Consider the following 23,320-nt stretch of genomic DNA (forward strand, 5'->3'; position numbering starts at 1 on the left):
AAGTGACCTTAAAGCCGGGTTTACACAGGACTCATTTCATTGCAGCTGTTTATTAAAAACATGCATGATCCTGCTGCTGTCCCCAGTCTGTGCTTGTACCTTTTTGTTGGCTAGGACCAGGGCCATGGGTGGGCTAGAATAAGATCACACAGGCAGCCCATGGCAAAACAAAATCTTAGGGGCTAATCCTGGCTGAGTGGTCAGCAGGACAGGAGAGTGTGCAGTATGCCTTGAGGTAGCTCGTCCTTCAGATGGCTGACAAAGCTATATCTGAAAAAGGCAGCTTTTTACAGGAGGTGCAGTGTGTAACATGTGCTGCAGTCTCATAACTCCAGCAATTTGCATGTTCCAGTACATCCATGCTGAGAAAGCAGTGGTAGATGTGAGGGAAGAGTACAACAGTTTATTATAAATAGGGTCCTAAAAGAGGGCTTCTGTATCTGGACTTATTATAGCTCATCATCCTGTAGCAACTGTTTTGTTATGCTTTGATTCATTTTGTTTTACCCTTAGCATGTCCCAAGTCTGAAGCAGTATAACCTGCTCTGAACATTTAGGGGCTCGGATATGCAGTCAGGTTGCAGAGACTTGATCTTGTCACCATGTCAGCTGCGCCGACTGTGCAGGTGCTCCTCGCTTGTAACTAACGTGAAGTAAGAATGTATTGGCTTAACTGGGAGCAAAAGGAATCTTATCTTACAGCTGGGGTGGGAGGAGAGCATATAGGGGTCAGTTAAATGATGCGGGGGGGTGGGGTGGCAAGCAGTAGTTGTTGGGTGCACCTGACATGGGCTGGCCCTGAGAAGGGCTCAGAGTGGCTGTGGGGATCATCCTGGGGAGCTGCACCATGTAGTGGGACCCAGCTGGGGGCTCTGTGGTAATAACACTGGTGACATTGAATTCTCTGAATTTTAAATCATTTGTCCCGAGATGCTGTTCCTCTCTAGGTTCTTTTGTATAAAGAAACATTCTCTTTTCATTAATAGAATTAAATATTCAAATTGAGCCAAAGTCTCAATGAAAGTTAAGATGTCTCAGCTATTGCCTACACAAGAATAGCAAAATAGGAGCCATTATCATTTTACACAGCTGTAAATCCAAACAAATGCCACTAGCATTGGTGAAATCACTCTGAATTTACACTTGAGTAGATTAAAAAAAACTCTGTTTTGCTGATTATGCTAAATTCTGTTCCTTGTATTCAGCTGAAGACATAGGTTTGCAGCCAAACTTCTAAAAAAGTGTTTAAGAGGTAAAATATTTTCATGATTTATAAATAAATCACATCAATTATGTAAACTGAGGGTTGCATTAAAGTGATTTTAAAGTGTGCCTGCACAATTGTGAAACTCTCCCACAACAACCATTTGTTTCTATATTAAAATCATAATGTTAAATCATTTAAAACTACCAGGAAATGAAACTGTCCTGTCTAGCTCCATCACTCAAACACAGCAAACTGCAAAGGACAGAGAAAAGCGAAGGGAGGTGATTTTTTTAAAATGTTTTTGGTCATTAAGACAGATATGTAGCTTAAAGATATTATTGTTCTGATATTGTTACTTAGGTACAAAATATAAAAAGGCTTAGTGTTAGTTCATTGCATTATTTTTTATTTTTTTTGTACTGCTTTGCCACTGAAAAAGTGAAGCTACAGGACACTCTATTTGTGGCTTATGCTTTTCTTTCAAGTGCCAGACCTATACAGGGTTAACTGATTCTGGGAGATAAAATAACTGTACTTGCTGTCTCCGAACTGAGCTCCTCAAACCAAACAAGGAGGCTCAGAAATGACTCCTTGGCTCTGAAACACTGTCTCTTTGTGAGCTTGTCTTGTTCTGGGTTGAGGAAGAAAGTTACATTTTCATCTGCAGCTCCTCCTCCAGCCTCCTGGCTCCTATTCTAACAGTGTCACGTTGTGCCTTTCTTGAAGGATCTGATGAGTTTTGAGAGAGCGAGAAAAAGACAGGAGTTTGGGGAAAATGAAGCCTGTGGAAGGTGTCTGACAACCAAGGCAATTTTCCCTGGAGGTAGTGGCTGCTCTTTCAGGAGCATACAGTCCCAAGAGCGGGCAAAGTGCTACAATTTGGGCATTACCATCCTTACCAGAGTCAATGATGTGGGACTCTTCCTGTGGTTGTCTAGGTCAGCTATTCCCTCTTGTCAAGGATCTGTGGGTTGGGGTGACAAAAGTGCAAGTCGCTTGGGAGCTGTGTTGGTATTTTCCAAATGGGGCACTGTGTAAGAAGGTACCTGGGGTGAGCTGGATGCCTGGTTCTGGTTCAGTCTGGCAGAACTTGTTCCTACACCGTCAGAGTGGTGGTGTGGGACCAAGGCATTGGGACAGGCAGCTTTGTGAAGTGAGTGCTTTTTTCACCTCAAATTATTTTTCTCCAGAAAAGCAGTCACCAAAGGACTGGAGTGTTCAGGCCAAAACAAACAAAAGACAGGAAAAAGAAAAAAAAGTCCTGTTTTCAAAGCTACATCTCCCGTGGGTTTCTGGATCTGAAAACTGACAAAACGATCTAATAATAAGGCAGATAATAAAAAAGAAGATATTTAAAGGAAAGAAACCCACAGAAAAGAAAATTAAGTGGTTTGGAAAACCCATAATGGCTGTACTTTTTATTTAGTTATTTATTTTTAGAAACGGGTTTTGGTTAACTCATTTTCCCCTTTATTTGTTGTTAGTCAAGCAGTGAACCAAAACCCAAACATTTGTTTCATGTTGTTTTACTCAGGCACTTTCTTTTCTACCAAGGCCATTTTGTGAGACCCGGGGCAAATCACTTAGTAATTTGTGCTTCAGTTTCCAATTAAGTAAAAACATCATTATGATGTCAAGACATGAAATATTTTAAGATGCTTAGGTATTACTGCAGTGGGAGTGCTGACGATTCCCAGACACCAGACTATTAATGTAATTTGGAAACTTGATTCTGCTCTCAGTTTGAAATGTCACTGAGGGAGTTGGAGCTGAGCAAGGCTGAGCCATTTTGAGTGGCAAGAATCTCATGCAAATTTGTTCATCACATTGACCTAATGGGCATTTAGGCACCAGGTTTGGGGCCTGAACATTTTGAATTAAGTTCCAAGACAAGCTAACAAATACTTGTTAGGGGCAGGTAAAGGAAGATAGTTTGAAATGCAGCCTTTGTGCCAAGTGCACAAATGAGATCTGGTCCAGCCTTTTAGATTCTGGTTTGATCTGGCAACACTGATGGGGTTTATTGGGTTTTGCATTGTAGGTGGATGAAGCTGTCACATACCTCTCGTATCTTCTAATACTTCAAATTGTATCCAAGCTTCTAAATTCTGTCATTGTGTGACCATAGCACTGCTGCCACACTGCTGGCATTCAGCTAGAAGTGACCAGTGCCAGCTTATGCAATTGCATCTTCTTCCTTTCAGTGGGTTTACCTATTAGCAGTAGCACATCTGGATAAGCCAGAATACAAGATTTACTTGCCATTCAGATTTTGTGATGCCTTGAAGCACAAGAATGGAAACAAATGTTTTGCATCAGATGTGGCTCATAGCATGTTTAATATCAGTTCTGCTTAACTTCAAGTATAGAGATAGTCCTGACGAGTTCAAAGGAATTAATAGTTTGTGTTTTGAGTAGAGGGTAGAAAATAAAAGGTAGTAATTGTGAAACACAGCAGAAAGCATATTACTGGTAACACATTCATAGGTACTTATTTTAAAGCCTTGAAGTCAGTGCACTTCTGACAAGCATTTGTAGGATCAGGGTTTTCACTAGCATACTTTACCAGACTAAAATACGTTAAGCCACAATTTTTAGCCATATAGAGTCATGCACTTCTTTCACTTCCTAAGATTCCATTTTAAAGTGAAGAAATCATGTTGGCTTGTTTCCTCCCTGATATTCAGCTCCCAAGTTTAGCATTTTCAGTGGTATCACTACCATATCACGTATGCCCAGACAGGCAGATTCTGTATACTATGAGTCTTTTTATCTGACTGCCATGTTCAATTTTCTCACTAGTTTTGACTCTCATCTTTTCAATCAGTCTCATTTTTCCCCTATCTTTGGGTTCTCTAACAATCTTGATTTCCTTTGATTTCCTCCCCCACTTTTTTTTTTTTTCCTTAGTTCTAAGTTTGTCCTAGTAGCTAATAAAGAAGGAAAAAGAAAAAACATTCAGGGAAAAGTGAAAACTGCTGAGCTGTCTCTGTAAATTTTTGGTGTGGTGCAATGGCTGGTCAGGGTCACAAAACAAAGATCTTTCAAGAATAACATGAAAGTTTCAGTTTGTACTGACCTTGCCTGAACTCTCTGTAGCTTTATTTTGACTTCGCTTACATCCGAGTGTGGGTTAGAATGAATACAGTGATTATCCCATGAAAATGCACCAAAAAATACACTAGTTTAGGATCTAGGACATGCTATACTTGGCACTGAGTTGGTGCTAAAAAGATACTATGAGAAATAGTATCTGTGATACCAAGCGATACTGGATTTAAACTACAAGGCCAGAAACGTGTTTTATGTCACTGAAAACTGGGAAACAGATGTTCTTTTGCATTATGAGGCATCCCTCTTTAATCTTTTTTGTTTGTAAAGTACTTTTGTCATCTTTCCTTTACTGCCATTCCAGCACAGTTTATATCTCAAGAAGCTCAAACACTGGAAATCAGCTTTATACTACCACACAATCAAAAACTTCTGGCAGTCAGTGGTATTTAAATGGACAGTGATTAATGACTGCTGCAGAAGTAGCGTTTTTCCCATCACTCGGAGTCTTCAGCTAGGATTAGACTGTGGGCCAAAAAAACATGCTTCTGAGCCTCACTCCCGGTTCTGGGTGCAGGAATTATTGGGTAACATTGTGTGCTTTATGTAGTTGGATGGCTTATGTCATTACCAGCTGTAACAGGTATTGGGAAACCCAACAGGATTCTCCAGAAAGCAATTCAGAGCCTCATGAAAAGGCTTGTCACTGAAGCAGGACCTACAGCGAGAGAGCACAGGTGGATCTCCCCTGTCATGCATGGCAGATGTTGGCTTTCAAGTACATCCATGAGTCATGGACCTGGGACTCTTTATCTTCATGCAGGCATTTTGGAAAACATTACTCATCTTCAGCATACACAGCAAAACCAAAACAGAACTGGTGCCTTGGGTTATAGTAAAGAGAATTGTAATCTCCTACCTGTTCTGGGGGCATTTCACCAGGTAATGCTTCACTGTTAAAGAAAAGAAAGAAAGAAAATGTGGCTTCACACTGGTACAGTTTATGGATTACAAATGGACACTGCAGGTAGACCTATGCTCCTGGGACTGTGGAGGAGCCAGGTTGTCACACTGGGAGAGCTGCTAACGATCACCATATTTTGTGAATTAAAATGTAGTCAGGTTCAAAGACAGCTACACTTGGGAGAGGGAAATGCATCAAATAGCAAAAATCTGCTGTGGAAGTGCTGGGCAGCTCACATTCCAGTGGTCAGCCCTGGTCAGCCCAGACAAGAGACATCTTGCTAAGGAGAGGCACAGCAGGCCAGTAATTTTACTTTGAGGACTTTTATTTCCCTTGTGGTGCCTCTGTTTATTTCCAGAAGCCTGAAATAAACCATGCAGCTACAGGAGCTGCTGCTGTTCCTAATGTAGGCTAGCCTGAAGCCTCAGGCATTTAGGGGTTGCCTCCTGGGATCAGACTGGAAGTCCAGTCTGGCCAGTGCCATCTCTGACTGCATGAGTGTGAGCTGTGTAAGTCCTCCTGCTTCATAATGCTGTGAATCAGTAGCCCGAGCAAGGGCAGCTTCCCTCCTGCAGCCTTTCAGGAGCCAGGGTTATTAAGATGCTCTTCTGTGGCTTGGCTCTGCCCAAGCTGCGTCGCATGGAGAGATGCAGGCAGGAGGAGAGGCTTTGGCTCTTCTAGTTAAACTAGAGCCAATTTATTTCTCTAAAACAAAAGAGGGAGCAGCCCCGAGTCGTGGTGTGAAGTGTAATGTAACATAGGTAACCCCCTGCATCTTAATTTTCTCCATTCTTTAAAAGGCTTTGAAAACCAGACAATGGGGCACTTACAGAATTATGCCCCTTTGTGCAGGAAAACTTTCACATTTGGACTTACCTAAAGTATCCCTTATAAGAAAGCTGAATAGCTCCTTACAGGCTGTATTTTGGACTTAAATACATACGGTGTTAGGGCTGAGGAAGCTGGAGAGGGGATGGTGGGAGAGTGGACAGAGCTGTTGGTGTCTCCATGATTTTCTTCAGGTGTGTTCATGAAGAACACATGGGTGGGGTGACTGGAAACGGTAATTTTTCTCATGGAGCTTTACCCAGCAGGTGAGGTATGGAGATGGTTTTGGTTCTCTTGGGCCCTGAGGGGAACAGGAGAGTCAGGTATCTCTCGGAGGGCCTCTGAGGAAGATGGTGTGGCAATCACCACGCTGAAGGTGGCAGAAGGCTGTGCCTGGAGCTGGCCTGAAGGCTCGGGGTGAAGCTCTTGGAGATTGCCGTGTTGTGCCCTGCTCCCTTCCTCAATGACTGGCTTCAGGATTTTGCTGAAGGTTCCTTTCATCTGAACACTAGGATCTGCCCACTCCAGCCCAGGATGGAGGTACAGAGTACCACAGATGGAAAGAAGGTAAGATAACACTTTTTGAGGAAAAGTGCTTTATTCTAACAGTCTGAAGGAGAGAGCACTGCTGCTTTAATTCCCTGCTGCTTAACTGAATGCTGAGCTGATTAACGTTGCTTTGGGAGAATGCTCTGACCAGCTGGCCCTAGGCAAAAGGCCTATAGATAGATAAAATCTGTTGAATACCGAGTGCCATCTATTAAGCTTTATTCTGTTATATTTCCATTGAAACCATAAGTTTAATGCTGCCAGTGTTTACTGGATAGTGTACAAAATCTAAATAAAAAATTGTTTAAGACTTCAATTATTCAGATATTAGAGTAGTGAAGAAAGGGTTTAGCTCAGAATAAATTATTTTTGTCTGTTGTATATGCTTATTCTATATTCTGTTTATAATTATCTTGTGTTGGCTGGATGTGAAGAGAGCTCTAACCTGGTCATTCACTTGTGCTACTGTAAATAAACACAAACAGAAGCAAAATCTAGCCCAATGTCTTTTAGAGAAAAAACAGGATAAATCAGTGTGTCTAGTGTTTGTGGCTTCAGGGTGACTCACCATGACCAACACACTTAAGTGTGGGTACTCCCTTGGCACAAAGCATTTGTCATCACTTTCCAGGGTAGGAAGAATAACATTGATCCTATTTCTTCCTCTTGGCAAGCACAGTTCTTTGGTTCAGATAGACCTGGAGTTTACTCTACTGAGGGCACTACCAGGAAAACAGAGCCACAGCTTGAAATACTGTTGTGGTCAGGCAAGGACTTCTGTACACATCTATGTTTTGGCTTACGTGTCTTCTTCCTTGTGTATCTGAGTCATGCATTCCTTTGTGGTATGTGTGTAGTGCTGAAGAGGCAACAAGTCACGATTCTCTCCTGTCATTCACAGGACGAATCACTAACCAAACTCTTTTTCAGCTTCTGTTCAGAGATGGTCTTTACACTTTCCTCTAGCATGATGGCTGCTAAACATGCTGGTATTTTAATTATCACAGTGTGAGGTCTCCAAAAAATACCATTCTTAAACTGAAATGAAAGCAGAGCCTGCACTGGTTATTCCACAGATTGGAAATAGCACTTTTAGTTATAACAGGGCTGCTTTCATGCAGGTTTAGCCTCTTTGAAAAACCCGAGAAAGAGAAGGATGAAATGGTAATCCTTGGTCTTGAAAGACTATAGTGAAAATACACATCTGAATGATAAAATGATGCTTTAGGTTCAAAGCACACTACAAATGAGAGAGTGCTAATAACACCCACACTTTCCCAAGAATGTTGACAGCTTAGTCAGGAATGGATAAGAAAATAGAACACAAGAAAATTGCTTTGAAGCCCCTTTAAACATGTCTGCAGAAATGTTACTCCTGCAAAATGCTGGCTAGATCTGATCAGAATGCAATTTAATGATGTAGAACTTGGTGGTCTTTGAAGAAAGTCCCAACAACCTGCAATTTATGTTTAAGAAAAGTTGAAGGGTTCTGAAAAAGTACGATGCAAATGTAAAGTGAAATAGCTATTCAAGGGGAACAAAAGGCCTTTGTTCTAGTTACTCTGTGGAAGAAAATTCCATTTTTTTCTGGCAGAAATAAAGCAGTCTTTCCTATTTTATTTTATTTTTTAATTTAAAATAAAAACAAGGAAATACTTTTATTTCCTGCATTTTCTCCATTTTCCTTTCCCGCTCTCCCTCTTTGGTAAGGATCTTGCAGCCAGCAAGAATGACATTTCACTCACCTGTGGATCTCCTCTTGTTCAGAAGTGACTGACAGAGAATGACAAGCGTGAAAAGGAGGACACTGATGATTCCTATTGAGCACACAAACACTGCATACACGTACAGATCTGAAAGGCAAGCACAGGTGATGCTCAATGTTGCTGCTGTACGTTTCATGCTTACAAGATAGAAAAATGTTATTTCAACAAGACCTAAATAGAGCGTGACCCAAAAGAATTAGGTAACAGTTCAGAAATAATTAACATTCTTGAAATTTTCATACAATATCCTGTTCAGTTTAAAATTTGGATAAAGTCTCTATAAGCACTAATAGGTGTATTTATGAGGGCTTGCTTTTGGGAGGGAGGAGAAGGCTGGTTTGATTTTTTTGGTTGTTGTTGTTGTAGTGGTGGGGTTTTTTTGTTTGTTTGGGTTTGCTTGTGTGTGTTTTTGGTGTGGTTAACAAAACCAAAAGAACTTCAGTTGGATTATTTCCCAGTTCAAACAGCTGTACTAGTTTAAAAATAAAGACATGAAAACAAATTTTAAAAGTGGCAGTAGGGAGAGATGGGGGAGTGCTGAGTGGCTGAGGAAGAAGGAAGGAAGTCTGTGATTGCTGTTTATTTTTTTATTTTATTATATTATTTTTTTTGGTGGCAGCATTGGCTTGGATTTTTTATCCATACATTTTCTTTATTTTTCAAACTACAGCCTCAGTCTCCCCTTATAGCTGTCAGTCAAGTCCCATAACACATTCCCACTAGAGGGGCCAGCACTTCTACCACAGGAGATCAAGACAGAGTATTTTGTTCAGAAGGCTAAGTCTTTGATGACTTATTTCTGCTTTTACTAGAACTCTAAAAAGAGCACTTCAAGGATGCTCTACCCATTAATGTCTTGAAATGTCCTTAGGGATGTATATTGGCTTCTTTCCCACTTTACAGAGAGGAAACCAAGCCTCAGAGGTCAAGTGTTCTTGTAGAAAATAGCGTTGCTGGAACCAGACCCCTGACCTACAGTTCTGTGCTTCGTTTACATCTCCCCGTACACAGTACAACAATATAGTGTGTAAATTGTGGTTTGAGCAGCAAGGCTCTCTGCAGAATTGAGCAAGCAGTGCTGCCTGTCAGGCAGTGCAGCACAGTGGCTGCAAATGTCAGGCTGGTGCTTCACTGGTGCTCTGGGTTGGGGTGGGAGGAGGTGGAGGAAATCCCAGCTGCATGCAGGTTCTGGATTTCAGTCTCTTGGAACAGATGTTCCCTAATAAACAGAAAATACTGCTTGCCTTGAAGCTCCTGGGAGCTTTAAGCTGCTCCCTCAGTGCAGAGCATGGTTTGTGAGCAGTTTCGAAGGCTGGGGGGAGTGTACAGTGTTTGGTATCTCATGCTCAGCACCCTCCTGGATGAGGGTTTGCATGACCAGCCAGGTGCAGGCCACTTTCCCATTGACCATAACAAACATGTAAGAAAGTGGAGTTGAAGACTTCCATTCTCTTTTTGCCAGCACCCGTTGTAGTCTGTGGGATGCCTTCTGAGGCAAGGCCTGAGTTTGTACAGGAACATGCAAAACTGGGCCTGTTGGGGGGTGCTTGAGTTGTACTGTAGAGTTTGGCCAAACTAGCATCTTGTATGCAACCAGTAGCAGTTAGATGTGTCTTACCTTCAAAAAACTTCCAAGCTTCATGGTTTTTCTTGAAATTGGGATCATCAGAAGTTTTTGATGAAATCACTGGTAAAAAAAAAAAAACAAGAATTGAAAACACACAGCAGAACGTGTTGGGATCACTCAGAGTAAATGTAGTTCTGCCTTACACATTGGTGCATCAAGGTCTTACTTGATCTCACAGGACAGTTATCCTTCAACGAAACACTGCAATTATAAAATGGCATTACTAAAATGTCTTCTATCAAATCTCATCTGCTGTGTCATAACAACTGTGCAACCTGGTACTAGAATCCAAATGCTCTGACTGCTGGATCACCCGCTGTTCAAAACCCTCTCTGCTCTCCCAGCTAGATTGTTTAAGCATGCTGACATATTTAGATGACATCAGATTAGATGATCTCACTTATGTTAATCCATGATTTCTTATGCTAGCTATCATTACAATGGAAAAGAAGTCTGGTGATGTCCTCCTGGTTGCCTCCAAGAGAGGGTTGTGTGGCAAATTATTACAGAAAAGTATCCCACTAGAAAGGAAATTAATTAAGGCCTGTCCTGTAGGGATGTGATGTGTGGGGCTAACTCAGTGGATATGGAAATGCTTTCAGGAATAATGAAATCTGCTGTTTAGTTGTGATGGGAAGCTTATCCTGAACATTTTTTTTCACAGGTCTAGTGATTTGTTGGGTGAAAGTATCACACGAGTAGATTTTTGGCAAGTATTTTAGAATACATTCCCTGAAAAAAAGGGCTTTTTTTTATTTTTCTGAAGGAAAAAAAAATGCATTTCTTTATCTTGCAACATTTTTACTGTTCGGAAACAGCACAGGCTACTAATATTTAATAGAATTCAGAATCTTTTCTACAGGAAACTCTGATATACAAACTTCTCAACAAGATGTTGTGATCATCTCTCACTTGTTGTCCATGCTAGTAGGATTTCAGTTGGACTGTCTGATTTTCTCTGTTTGTCCTCCTACATATAATCTCTTCTCTTGGATCATAAACCATTTAGAACATGTACTGCTCTTCCTAAGCCATGTGCAGTACCTGGAATGGAGGGATTATCCAACCATAAATGATGGAGGTGCTGCATCTTGTTTATAGAAGACTACTCACTTTTTTGAGTTTTCTGATAGGAAAGCAGTAGGAGAACCATCTTTACAATGTCTTTTTTTTTTTTTTTCTCTCTCAAAATGTTTTCTGGTGTATTCAGCACTATAATGAAGATGATTAACTTGTTCTTAGGCTAATATTGACCAGACAAACTCATGAAAAGACAATATACTTTTTATGAGAAGATGCAGGGAGGGGAAAAAGATCCACCTTAGCTTAGAGTGAGTATGTCAAATCGCAGAAGTAGGAGACACTTCTTGACAACGTGAGGACATGGATTTACCAGGATTTAACAATATCCTTCCTGTGAATTCTGTTTGCTATCTTGTATTCATTACACCTAAAGGGGCAAACTGCAGCATTTCAAATTTCAGATGGGCTTTCTAAAAGACCACAAAGTTGCTGTAGTTGACAAGTGAATTCACAAATGTAGGACTCTCCATCCCCATCAGATGAGGCTCTGATTCTGAAAAATTTATTCAGCCCCTAGAGGAGAAGCTAGATGTATAGCTGATCTTTTAACTGCCATTATTAAACATTAAGGAACTGTAACTCTTTTTCTTTCTTTTTTTTTTTTTTTGATTTTCCACAACTCCAATATGTCTACCTGTAAAAAATGGTGTTGCAAAAAAATGCATTTGCAGCCTCTTTATGGACTACACAAATTCACACTAGCAAACTTGCTAGCAAATAAAAAATATTTAAAAAAAAAAGTGTTAGATACTACAGACACAGGCTTAATCTATCAAGTTCTTTTACTTGAAATAGTGCTATGCTTTGTGGCTGACAAAGGCTACATACTGAACTGCCTCTGTTTTTTTCTGCTTGCAGTGCCAGTTAGATTTTGAAGGTGCAGGATGACTCTTCCTTCTGCATTCCCCCTGCAATTTTCTGTCTTACGCAGTGACCTCCTCTTCCTGTGTTAACAAAAATAATTCCTATTTCTGCATCCACCTAATGTGCAAGCTTGTAAGAAATTTATCTGGTGCTTCAGCATAAAGAGACCGCTTTGAATTTGTGCATAATTGCAGACACATTAACTGGAACAAAATGTTAGAAAAGACAGCAACTGTGATGCATTTGAGCACTGCTACCTTACTTGATAAAACACAAACAGTACGGTTTAAGTATCCATGTGCTTCAGGCAATTTGTATTGCTCCTTTTCTTTTTTCCAGGATCTAACTGCAATAAAACCAAATCCCTTTGCAATAAAAAGTGTAACTGATCATAATATAAAATACAAAATGTGTTTGGAAGAAAATTTCCTTGAAAAGCCCAAGTGTTACCACTGGGGAAACTGAAGACTTTATCACCACTGAAAATCGTTGCCTTCCCTCCCATGTGTAGCAAGGTCTGTCCAATCACAGTGTTTTATCTTGTGCTAGCTAAGGCAATTATTTCCCAGTAAAGGGGCTTTTAGCACTAAAACAGTGGCTATGACATTTAAAGATATGTGACTTTTCAAGTGTCTCCTTAGTATCTTAGCCCCTGCCCTTAGAAGGGGGGTTGGAACCAGATGATCTTTAAGGTCCCTTCCAACCCAAGCCATTCTTTCTATGGTTCTGTGATTCCACGATCTCTTAACCTGGATTTGGAATTCAAATAGATATTCCTTCTGGGGGTGTCTGCCTGAGATCCCCGTGAAGTGTTGTCAGTGTGTGTACTCTACAGGTGGCCTTCCCTCCTTCCTTATCTCAAGTTTTCTGCCTTGCTTTGGGTTACACTGGAAGCAGAGAGAAGCAGTACAGATGGCCAGACAGTTTGAGAAGGATGAATTCATAGCTGCAAATCCTCACCATGATTATGTATTTATAAATAGTACTAAAAATCAGAAAAATAAGAGCTAATTTAGAATTTAAGGAACAGACTGATAATTTCCCATTTTTCTTCTTTGCAATAACTAAATTAATCTGAACCCCAGATTTTGGCTAGGAAGAGCAATGAGGCATTTCTGTGTTATAGTTATCAATAACCTGTACAACAGGTTATTGAAAACATGCAGAGTGACATTTGTGAGAAGGGTTTTGACAGGTGGTCCATCAATATTTTATATTGCTTTTTCTTCTGTTGCCATTTATCTGCAATATGTTGTTCCCCTAACATACAAACACTCCAGATAAATCCATATGTTTTCAGTACAGGCATTTAGGAAATTCTATCCTTCACTGAATGTGGTAACACTCTAAACTACTGACTTATGAAATTACACTATCATGGGAAAATCCTAAAAATGGTCCTGCATCTGATTTTCCTCTCTTTTTTTTCTTTTTTTTTTCCTTCCTTTTCCTGAAGTACTTGTTCTGCACTTCTTGTGTTTATGTTCTGGTTTATTTTGCAAGTTCTTTGTGCAATAAATGCACTAGTTGTTATCCTTCAGTGCACCACTCTTGAAGATAGCTACTGGTCTGCTGCGGATGATCTTAGGCAATGGGGCAGCATAGTTCCCTCAGCTGAAACGATATTCTTCTCCTTCACTTCTCTCTGCATCAGACCTGGTTCTCTCTAGCTTTCCTCCCTCGAGTAATCCTCAGTATTTTTTCCCCAAAGCACTGGAAAACACAAAGAGAGGATGTCAGTGTTTGAAGCAGGTTTGAAGGAGTCTCTGAAGCTCTCTGATGTGAGGGACAGCCTGGGATGGGGATGAAGGTGTAGTCTAAGACTCCAGGATTGTATGCTGACCTCCTTGCTCTACCTGTAGGTCTGCAAGCTCTGCCCATCCCTTTCAAGCACCAGAGGAAGCCTCCCTGTTGTTACACTCAGCCTCTCCTCCTCTTCCCCTCCAGCACAGCATATGAACCACCATGTTTTTGTAGGCTGAGACTCAAGCCCTGGCTTCTGTCCCCTGCATCATTCGCCAGCTTTGCCCCTTCCCAGAGGTGGCTGAGGCAGCTGGGGTGATCAGGTCTCCTTCCTCCAAGTTCCCTTTAGCCAAATCTGGAGGGGTGAAAGAGGAAGAGAGAGGGAGAGGAGGAGGAGTCCCAGTTCCTAGCCAAGAGCAGGAACAACAGGGAAGAATAACTGCTGAGCGTGAAGCAAGCTAGTGCCTGAAGCCTGCAGGACTAAATCACGCATACCATAAAGTTTCATTTCAGCACAGATCCCTGTGTGGTTGTGAGACTAACCACTGTGCCTTGGCTCCAGCCACCCAACATGGGGTCAGTGCTTGTAAAATTTAATGATCTCCAGAGATGCAAGATGGCTGAGTTCAAGGAATGTTGGGCCCCGGTAATTTTACTCCTCCCCATTTAAAAACAACAGAGTGAAAGCAACAACAAAAAACAAACAAGCAATTGTTCTTTGAACTGTGAAGCTAATGAATTCTGTGTCCTGTATCCTAACGTGTTCTCTCTCCACAATAACCTTAGTGCTGGCCACCTCCTCCTGTGGCATATCCAGGAGCCCCAGTCATTGACTGTGATGTGGAAGGTCACTGGGCACAGGGCAGAGCAAGAACAAGAGTTACCAGCTTTGAGCTTGGAGCTTTTCTTCAGAGAGGGACAAACTTTACATAACCAGTAAGACCAAAGATTTTCTTATGGTTGTTTGAAATTGACCCATGGTCTTTGTTACCAAAACAACCAGAGATTCAGCTTTGGATCGTTAGTGTCTTTCATCACTGCTAGTAATAATCAGCTAATTGTATTATATTAATGCCATAATTTCTCAAGGCAGATTTAAACATTGCTGGTCAAAGTGAAATTGCTGTTTATCTCATTATATTGTTTTTCCACCTTTGCTCTTGTAGTGACACCTGAGAGCTTTCCAGAGGAGATCATGCACTCAAAGATTATTTTTTACTGTTACATTTGTCCCCCGGTGTGTGTATAATCCAAAAGTGATACAGAAACCTGAGTGATGCTAATGAAGATGGCACTAAGGGAATGTGCTTTGAATTAAGTCTACAGAAACATGTTTGAACCTATCTGGAAAAAGCTTGTAGTCAGTGGAGTCCTCTTAGTGCAAAATTGGTTTTAGAAAAGAGCTAGGGACATTTTCCCCAAAACAAAAATTAGATAAATGGGATTGGGATTTCCCAGCTACGGGAATAACCTTTGCAATCTAAACACAACACTAAATTTAGCATCAACAGCAATGGCAGAAACTTCATGAAGTACAATTTCCTCTTACAAGTTTTTCTGTGATTGCTAGATAAACCTCTTGAATTTCCAGACCTATGGACCAAGCAGTCCCCCTTGATTTTTGGCATTGTCTTCAGAGCTGGCTCTGTGGGAAATCAACTTTTCTGTATGTAAAACCACATGCGGGGGGCTTGTTTGTCAGCTAGCCCTGACAGCACAAATGCTGAGCTCAGCCAGCTCTTCAAAGGAGTCTGTTCTCTAAGTCCAGTTTCACCATGGGTGTGGTGGTGTTAGGTTTGAGCTGAGCCCCCGCCAAAGAGAAGGCCTGTTTTCCAGTTGATATGTATGGTTCAAAACCTCACTTGTTGCTGGTCAATTCTTTATCTAAAGTCAGGCTGGTCGCTGCTTTTCTAGCTCTGCTTTCTGGCTACAAATTATATAAACAAAAGTGCAGGAGTAATACTAGAAATGCAACTTATAAACTGCTTCTGGGTTCGAACTAAAATAAATGAAAACACCAAGAGAGAGGCAAAACACAGACCTAAAATATCTTCTATTTCTGGATAACCCACTTCATATTCTTTAGAAAATAGGTTAATTTCTCTCTCTTTCTGTCCTTTGTATTTAAATAATAATGACATTTCTTTGTTCCCACTGGCAAAGTTGTAGAGACCCATAGCTGAATTTAACAGAACCTTAATTGCTGCTATTCTGGTGAAAGGCAAAGGAAATAGACCATCTTCTACAAATATACTAATCTTGCTTGTTTACATCTTATTATGGGCTGAATAAAGTTTAAATTGTAATGTGTAAGTAAAGAAGCAGGGTATTAGATTTTCTTCTCATACCCACAGATAACACTTAAAAAAATAACCTAACTTCAAATGTCTTATGGATGAACTTGACAGAAAGATCATAGGACAAGAAAAATGACAGAACTGAAATCAGTGATTTCTCACCTCGAATTTCAGTAGCTGCTGTGCCATTTGACCATGCTGTCCACTTATTCCTGTGTTTGCCAATTTCCTGCACTTTGCATATATAGTGTCCTTGGTCTGTTTGCTGGAGGCTTAGGATAAGGAATTTGTACAGAGTTCCATGTTTCTCCTTAAGAAGACGAAGTCTTTGCTTGTGGAAATTATGAGTATAATTTCCGTAATACTGGACAGACCCAAACTTAGTCATTTTGATCATCAGATACTCCTGGGTAGGCGATGCAGCAAAGACCCACCGCACAGCCAGCAAATTGTCTGTCTTTCTCTTTTGAGAAATGTGGCAGTAAAGGGTAGCATTGTCTCCCTCGGCGTATCTCACTGTCGGTCCTGGAGAGACTGTCACGTTTAAAGCCTCACAAATATCTGCAAAGGAAAGAAAAGACGGTGAGAATCCTCCCTGCCAGCACAACAGCACCATAATCTGTCCCAGCACACAGATCAACAGCAGGTAAACCAACAGTGTGAGTTCTGTGTGCAGCAACTCAGTGAGCTTCTTGAACCTGACATATTCTGTCCCTCCGTGAAAGTTAAGGACAGCATTCAGTCAATCTGTTCCAGTATTCTTGTGTTCTCTAATAAATAAGATAGGGCTGAGGTAGACACTTTGCTGTCACAGACCCAACATCACATAATCTTTCATCACCCTGAACAAGCCTTGTCTAGAACTGGCTTGGAGTAAGAGCCCAGAATACCTTTTGGAAAGCTATTCCATGACCTGCATCTTCCAGTGACTCGCATCCATCTTACAACTTCCAAGCTAACTTTTTTCAATAACCAGCTTATGCCCATTTGCTCCTGTGCCAACTTTACCCTTTAAATTTAAATGGCATTTACTTCCTGACTCTATATAGAAAGCAATTATCTGGCCTCTCAAATCAGCACTTTGCTGAACTAAAGAAGCCAAGCTTTGTTAGTTTCCACTGGTAAAGTAGTATTTCCACTTCCCTATTCACTTTGGTAATTCTTCTGTGCATTGCTTCCTCCTTACATTTTTGTTTTGATTGTAATGCTGTTGTTATTTTTATTATGGGTGCCTGGAATTATAGACACGCTCTGAGAAGCAGCTCTCCAATGTCCTGTGAAATAGTCAATGTACATTCCAGGTTTGATTAGAAATACTTTGTGTATCCAGAATTCCATTGTCCTTTTTCATCACACTTTCATATGGGATTATATATCAGTTTATATTTAGATACACTTGAGTGTTTTCCCTCCTTTGTCATTTGTGGTTCAGTTCCTAGTTCATCAGAGAAATTCTTACTAATCTCCAAGTGCATGACTTAGCTTTACTAAGTTCTGCTCCGCTTTTGTTACTTGGTCCTCAGTTTTTCTACGTGCTACCACAATCGTATGCTGACTTGCTAAAGTCACGTAATGTCAATGTGTATGCTTCTGTTTCTTTCTTTTGGACATAATCTGTGCAAACCTTACATGCTGCTGTTCCCTAGATGAGTCACTAAAGGGCTACTGACCTCCCTACAAGCCTGTAACTCCTCAGATAAGGGTAACTCCTCGCTTTACCGTTCCCTGTGTCCTCTGTTTTAAGTAATATTCTCCTTGTAATAATCAAATGATCATCTGGATTAAATCTGTCAGATCAGTCCTCCTGACTACAAATTCATTTTAATATGACATTACTTGCATGACAAAGTATGATATGCGGTTATATTGGGGCAAATGGTTATTTCTTTTTTTCCATTCATTTCTGACTCTCTTTTTCCTGTTCTTCATCATGAACCTAGTTTAGACTAGTTGTCTCTCTGCTTTATTTCTAACAATAGTCAGTGTAGGTGAAGGTTGAAAGAAATCCATAGCTGTTCATTAGTGCAAGATTTTTCTTTCCTGACCTTGCTGATTTATGGTTAACAGATTTTCTGAGGCATGGGAATCAACACCCATTTTATTTCTTTCCCAATGTATATTATGTCCTTGGTAGTCATATCACAGACTGATTTATTTTTGACCTGATCTATTTTTTGGTATATTATGGCAACGTGTTTCCTAAGTTACTTGTAGTGTGTAATCTACTGGTCTGATGGCATCCACTAGAGAGAAGAAGCATATTTTAACAGTGAGAAAACACTCCCTGCAAAATGCTGTGCAAAGCATGAAATGTCCTCTAAAATGTGAATATTGAGCTTCCTGTTATGTGAGTATACTGTACTCAGATACTAATGAGAATTACAACTCTGGGAGAAGGATTTTTTTTTCATTTCTGGACACTTTTCTAGCGCATCAGCTAGGAACGTTTTAACAAAAGGGATGAGCATTTTGGCAGACTCTTGTCTGACATCAGCTCCTGAAACACAAACATATATTTATCTCAAAATAAGCAAGTAAAGTATTTCCATCTATTTCTGAGGGAGTACTGAAGGCAGAGATGCTGCTTCTGTGGCCTCATTGAAACTGTGATGAAATGTATCACCTTACTTAAAGTAAATCCCATTGAATTTAAAAAGTTACATAGCAATAGTTTGAGAGAAGAACCCTCTGAAAATAAATAGCGTAATTATTTTGTGTTATTTTAATAGAAAGCTTTACTGATTGGTATGATTTTTTCCAAGTAGACACCATGAAGTAGACATTTTGTACAAGTAGACACTTTGTGAAGGAAAAAATGTAATGAGATGAAAAGATTTATTCATGAAAACACAGTTAAGAATAGTCTAAGCTATTGATATAATTATCTGTGCATTATGTTTGTGTGAGTGTGCACTTCATGTGAGTGCCAAAGCAAGAGATTATTTTGGATCATAGAAAGCACACAAGTAGAACAGGATGTTGAAATTTAAAACTAAGTCTGAATACCACCAAAGATTTCCAGGCATGAAAGTTCATTTAGTACATGCTGGAGTTACAGGGCCTCAGTGCTTTACAGGCAGATGTGAAGACAAAGTGCCTGCCTCTGCCATCAAAAGGAGATTAAAATTTTGAACGCTCAGAAAATAAGAAATAAATTTAGGAATTTCAGCACTTTTGGGAGTTCTCATAATTATTTATGCTATAAAACTTTTAAGAAATTGATTATAAAAATGTGGTTTGGGTAAATGAGAAACATGAGCTTTCTCTACCGATATTATGAACATATCATGAAAAGCTGTAAAGAAAAACAATTATGTCATTTTCCTGACATGTGAACTTCTTGTTTGAAAAAGCTGGCTAGGATTAATTGTGGAATACTATCCCAAAACAAAAAGCAAAAGAATCATTGCTTAATTCAAAACTAGGCAGAACACATTGCCAAAAAGTACCCAAGAGAAAATACTGAGGAATTCAGATATGGTGCTGATGGAAGCCTCTGCGAGAAGATAAAGAGACATTGTATGTGGAGTCTCCGGTTCCCTTCTAGCTGCTTACACTCATACAAAAATCAGTATTTTATACCTAGGGCTTCTACTTTTCCCTGGGGGATGTGTCTTTTTGTAAGGAAATATCAAATTTTGCATCCTTTGTGTAAGAAAGCTCGTTTACTTCAGAGGGCCAGTTGCCTGAAGGTTTGTCTGAGCAGTGGAAATGTCTTACCTTCTGCACCTTGAACCAGGGCAGTTGTACAAGTGCATCAGATGGAAAAGCTTTGGAAATTTTCTGGTGACTGTGACCTCACCTCATCTTATGTTGGGCAGGGTGAGGTGATGCTTTACATGAAACAGGAAAATGGTGTCCATTTGACTTTATCCGCCCACTGCCACTGGAGCAGGAGCAGTGTTGGATGGCTGGAGGAGAGGTCATCTACCTCCCATGTGGGAAGGATGAGCCTCGGTCAGGGCCTCCACATGCTAGTGGAAATGTTTCTCTGGTCTTTAGCGGCCACTGGACCAGCCCCAACACGAGGTTTATCCTTGTAGTGGGCTCTGTGCCAAGACAGGAGACTCCTCCACAATTTGAGATCAGGCTTATGTGCGATTACAGCACTGAGTTTCTAGGCTTCAGATTGCTGCTCCAAGTGAGGAATCACGTTTTATTTTCCTGACTTCCCAGTATAGCACCATGTTGCTGCTCAGGTGGAGCTCACCACAAGAATTTAGTCCTGCTTCTGCTTGAAAAGGGAAACTATTTATAGAAAAAGGGAGGAGAGTGAGTCAAAGGCTTGAGGATTCCTTTGGAGTGTGCTTAATCATCACACGTGTGTCTCTCTCCCATCTGCAACCAGCTGATTTAGTTGCCCTCATCCCTGGCCTTTAGCTGCTTGTTTCTTTGGTCCCTTCCAGCCACATGTCTCACTGGGCTGTTGGGAGTCACAGAAGGGTAGTGCTAAAACTGCACCCCAATATGAAAAATCCTATTCCAAAAATAGTCCACATGTGCCTACACACAGGAGTTCAGTCCCAAGTGTTAGCTATGTTTGGACCTTTTGTCTGCCATATTACATAGCAAAATGCTTTTATGGCACTGTCAGGAGTAAGGCACTACAGTTTCAGTAGGCAGAAACCTGCCCATGCCAGGGCTGGCCCCACAGTCTGTGCTGGAGAAGCAGCAAAAGACTAGCAGTTGCTGCTGGGTCCTTAGGCCTGGGGGGCAGCTCCAGCAGGGCTGTGTTCTTGTGAAGAGCCCCAGCTGCTGCGGTGGAGATCCCACGCCAGTAGGGTTGCTCCTGTAACTGCTGCTCACATCTGGGTTTAGCAGTATTTATAGGTCCCTCTCCCTGCTTCCATGGAGACTGAGGGACAGAGTCTACAAGCCACTTTTCAGGGCTGGGAGAACTTTTTCCCCAGCCCTTGCTGATAGCCAAGGGACTGAAGAGGCACGCCAAGAGCAGTTGCCATTTCAGTAGTTGCCATCTCATCTTGGATTTGTGGGACCAGAAGTGGATGGGGCGGCTTCTATCCATGTTGTAGTTTGTTCTGTGAAACAATGTTACTGTCAAAGCCTGCTTTATTTTGATTTCTCTTCAATTAAGAAGTAAGAAGAGCAGATGAGCCAGGAAGAAGCAAAGCTCTTTGTTTAAATGAAAATAATTAGGAGCTGGCTAGAAAGATCACCAAAAGCAACCAGCTGCTTGCGCTTGAACGGACGTCTGCAACTTTCACAAGTCAGAGGCTCCTTCCCTTGGAAAGCTCCTGCAGTGACTGAAGATGAACCTACACTCAACCTCTGCCGCCTCCTGCCCTGCTGAGGCAGAGGTGCAAATCCCACTCCCGTTACCCTCTAAGGAGCCGGGCTTCCCCACCCTCCCAACCCTCCCCGCGTCTTGAAGTTCAGAGCCGGACTCGTCCTCTGCTGCAGCACCCGGCACAGCGCTGCCCGATGCGCTTTTCATTTCGGAAGAGAAGCGGGCAGGAGCAGGGGCTGCTCTTAGCACCAAGCGACCGGGGGTCCCCGTGCCCACTGGCTGCCTAGGGGATCCAGGCACCTGTGGGACCAAAACTGCCTCTGCCTGCAGCGGCACGGGGCACAGAAGGCGGCGGAGGGAAAGCTTCCAGCGGGGTTTCCTCCCGCACCCACGGCCCCGGGGGTGGCGCAGCGGGACGGGGACCCCCGAACGGGGGCGGCGGCCCCCCCCCCACCCCCCCCGCCGCACAGATCCCCGTGCCCGGGCTCCTGCCTGCCGAGCCCCCCTCTCCCGGCTCCCTACCATCGCTCCCCGGCCCCGGGTGCCTTCGGTGCCGCTTACCTGGGGCCGGGGCCGAGGCCAGCAGGGCGGCCAGAGCCGCGGCCAGCAGCCGCATGGCCCGCGGGGCGCCGGGGCCGTCCCGTCCCGTCCCGTCCCGTCCCGTCCCTCCGTGCCGAGCCGACTGCCTCCTCCCCGCCCCGTCCTCCCTTCTCCCCTCGCCTTTCATCTCCTCCCCTTTCTCCTCCTTTTTTTTCCGCTTTCTCCCTTCCCTCCCCATTTCTCTGCGCTTCCCACCGTCCTGCCCCCGCTTTGACTCCCCTCCTCTTTTTCTCGCCTTCATTCCTTTTCTTTTCTCCTAGGGCACTAGGGCTAGGTAGGGACGGGGGCCGCTCCATCTGCCATCACTGCAGCCCCCTGTGCACACACGCACCCTGCCCAAAAGACAGGGATCTGAGCAGAGGCGGAGCAGGGATTTCCCCTTTCCAAGCACAGAAAGCCTTTCCAGCATGACAGCCCAGCAGCTCAGGGTGGCTGGGCAGGGTGGCGAGACTGGGCAGACTGTTATGCACCCTCTCTGCTCTCCTGGAAGCGTTTGATATTTTGCAGGTCCTCACACCTGTTGCCCACAGCCCACTCTTCAGCTGGAGCAGGAGCAGCATTTCCAGGCGATTCCAGATAACAGCCATCTCCCTTCCGTGGGCTCTGCTGGTGGCACCCTGGGGGTGAGGAGGTCTGGCAGGCGGGAGTGGCCCTCAGGCAGGCATGGGGATGGATGCCTTAGGCTGTGTGGGTGCCTGTGCTGGAACACCACACAGTGCTTTGATGGTGGGAGGGTTTTGCTCTCTGCTGTAGCAGCACAACTACTAACCCTGGACACTCACCTGCTGCCTTAAAAAGTCCTGAATTAATAGATAGACCAGCTTAAGGTGCATCACTCCAAGGATACCATTCTTATTTTGCCCTGATCCATTTGTGAAGTACTCCAAGGGCTCTGACCAAATACACCACTGGGCTCTTTTACACTGCTCTTTTACACATCATCCCCTCCAGTTGTTGGGTGTCTCTGTGCCAGGCAATGTGGCAGTAGTGGTGGAAAGTGATGTGTCCCTGCCTCAGCCTCTTCTGTGTGCAGTCTGATAACCCAGCCTTAGCTTCAGTGAGGATGGCAGTCACAGTGGATGAGGCTTTGGGAATGCCTTAAGCTGGTAAAAATATAGAAACAGTGAGAACAGTGTTTGCTGAAGGTTGCTGATCACCACCTTGACTGGTATCAGAGGGCAGGAGTTAACCAAACTGGTTTTGTTGTGAAGGTCTGTCCAGAATCTGCCCCTTGAGAAGGCAGAAGATGAGGTACCACAGTGCTGCATCCCTTCCATGTCTATTAAAGGCAGGTTTCAGCCTCATAAGATGGACCATAATCATCACTTCATTAATTATCTTAATCCAGCACTTTCATCTTGTGATGGCTTCTGCATTCAATCTCCGTGGCATAAGGTCTTTTGGGGAACATAGTACTCAGCAGTCTACCTCTGCCCTTCCCCTTAGCTTCTTTTGATGATATTTATCATTTTAAAGCCCACAAATCTCCAGAG

The 23,320-nt window shown here is 42.5% G+C and overlaps 1 protein-coding gene across 2 annotated transcripts in view; it reads right to left on the minus strand.

Annotated features, from left to right (window-relative positions):
- The window catches only part of VSTM4 (V-set and transmembrane domain containing 4), a 33,954-nt gene extending 12,002 nt beyond the window's left edge, over positions 1-21,952 (minus strand). For both annotated transcript variants that reach the window (XM_068687852.1, XM_068687853.1), the window contains exons 1-5: positions 21,789-21,952; positions 16,142-16,540; positions 9,984-10,052; positions 8,345-8,452; positions 5,178-5,211 (exon numbers count right to left, since the gene is read on the minus strand). In XM_068687852.1, the coding sequence (XP_068543953.1) occupies positions 5,178-5,211; positions 8,345-8,452; positions 9,984-10,052; positions 16,142-16,540; positions 21,789-21,843 (665 nt within the window). In that variant the 5' untranslated portion in view covers positions 21,844-21,952. The remainder of the gene's footprint in view (positions 1-5,177; positions 5,212-8,344; positions 8,453-9,983; positions 10,053-16,141; positions 16,541-21,788) is intronic.
- Positions 21,953-23,320: the final 1,368 nt, after the last annotated feature.

The sequence above is a fragment of the Anas acuta genome, chromosome 7 (genome assembly GCF_963932015.1).
Source record: "Anas acuta chromosome 7, bAnaAcu1.1, whole genome shotgun sequence".
Taxonomy (NCBI): Eukaryota; Metazoa; Chordata; class Aves; order Anseriformes; family Anatidae; genus Anas; species Anas acuta.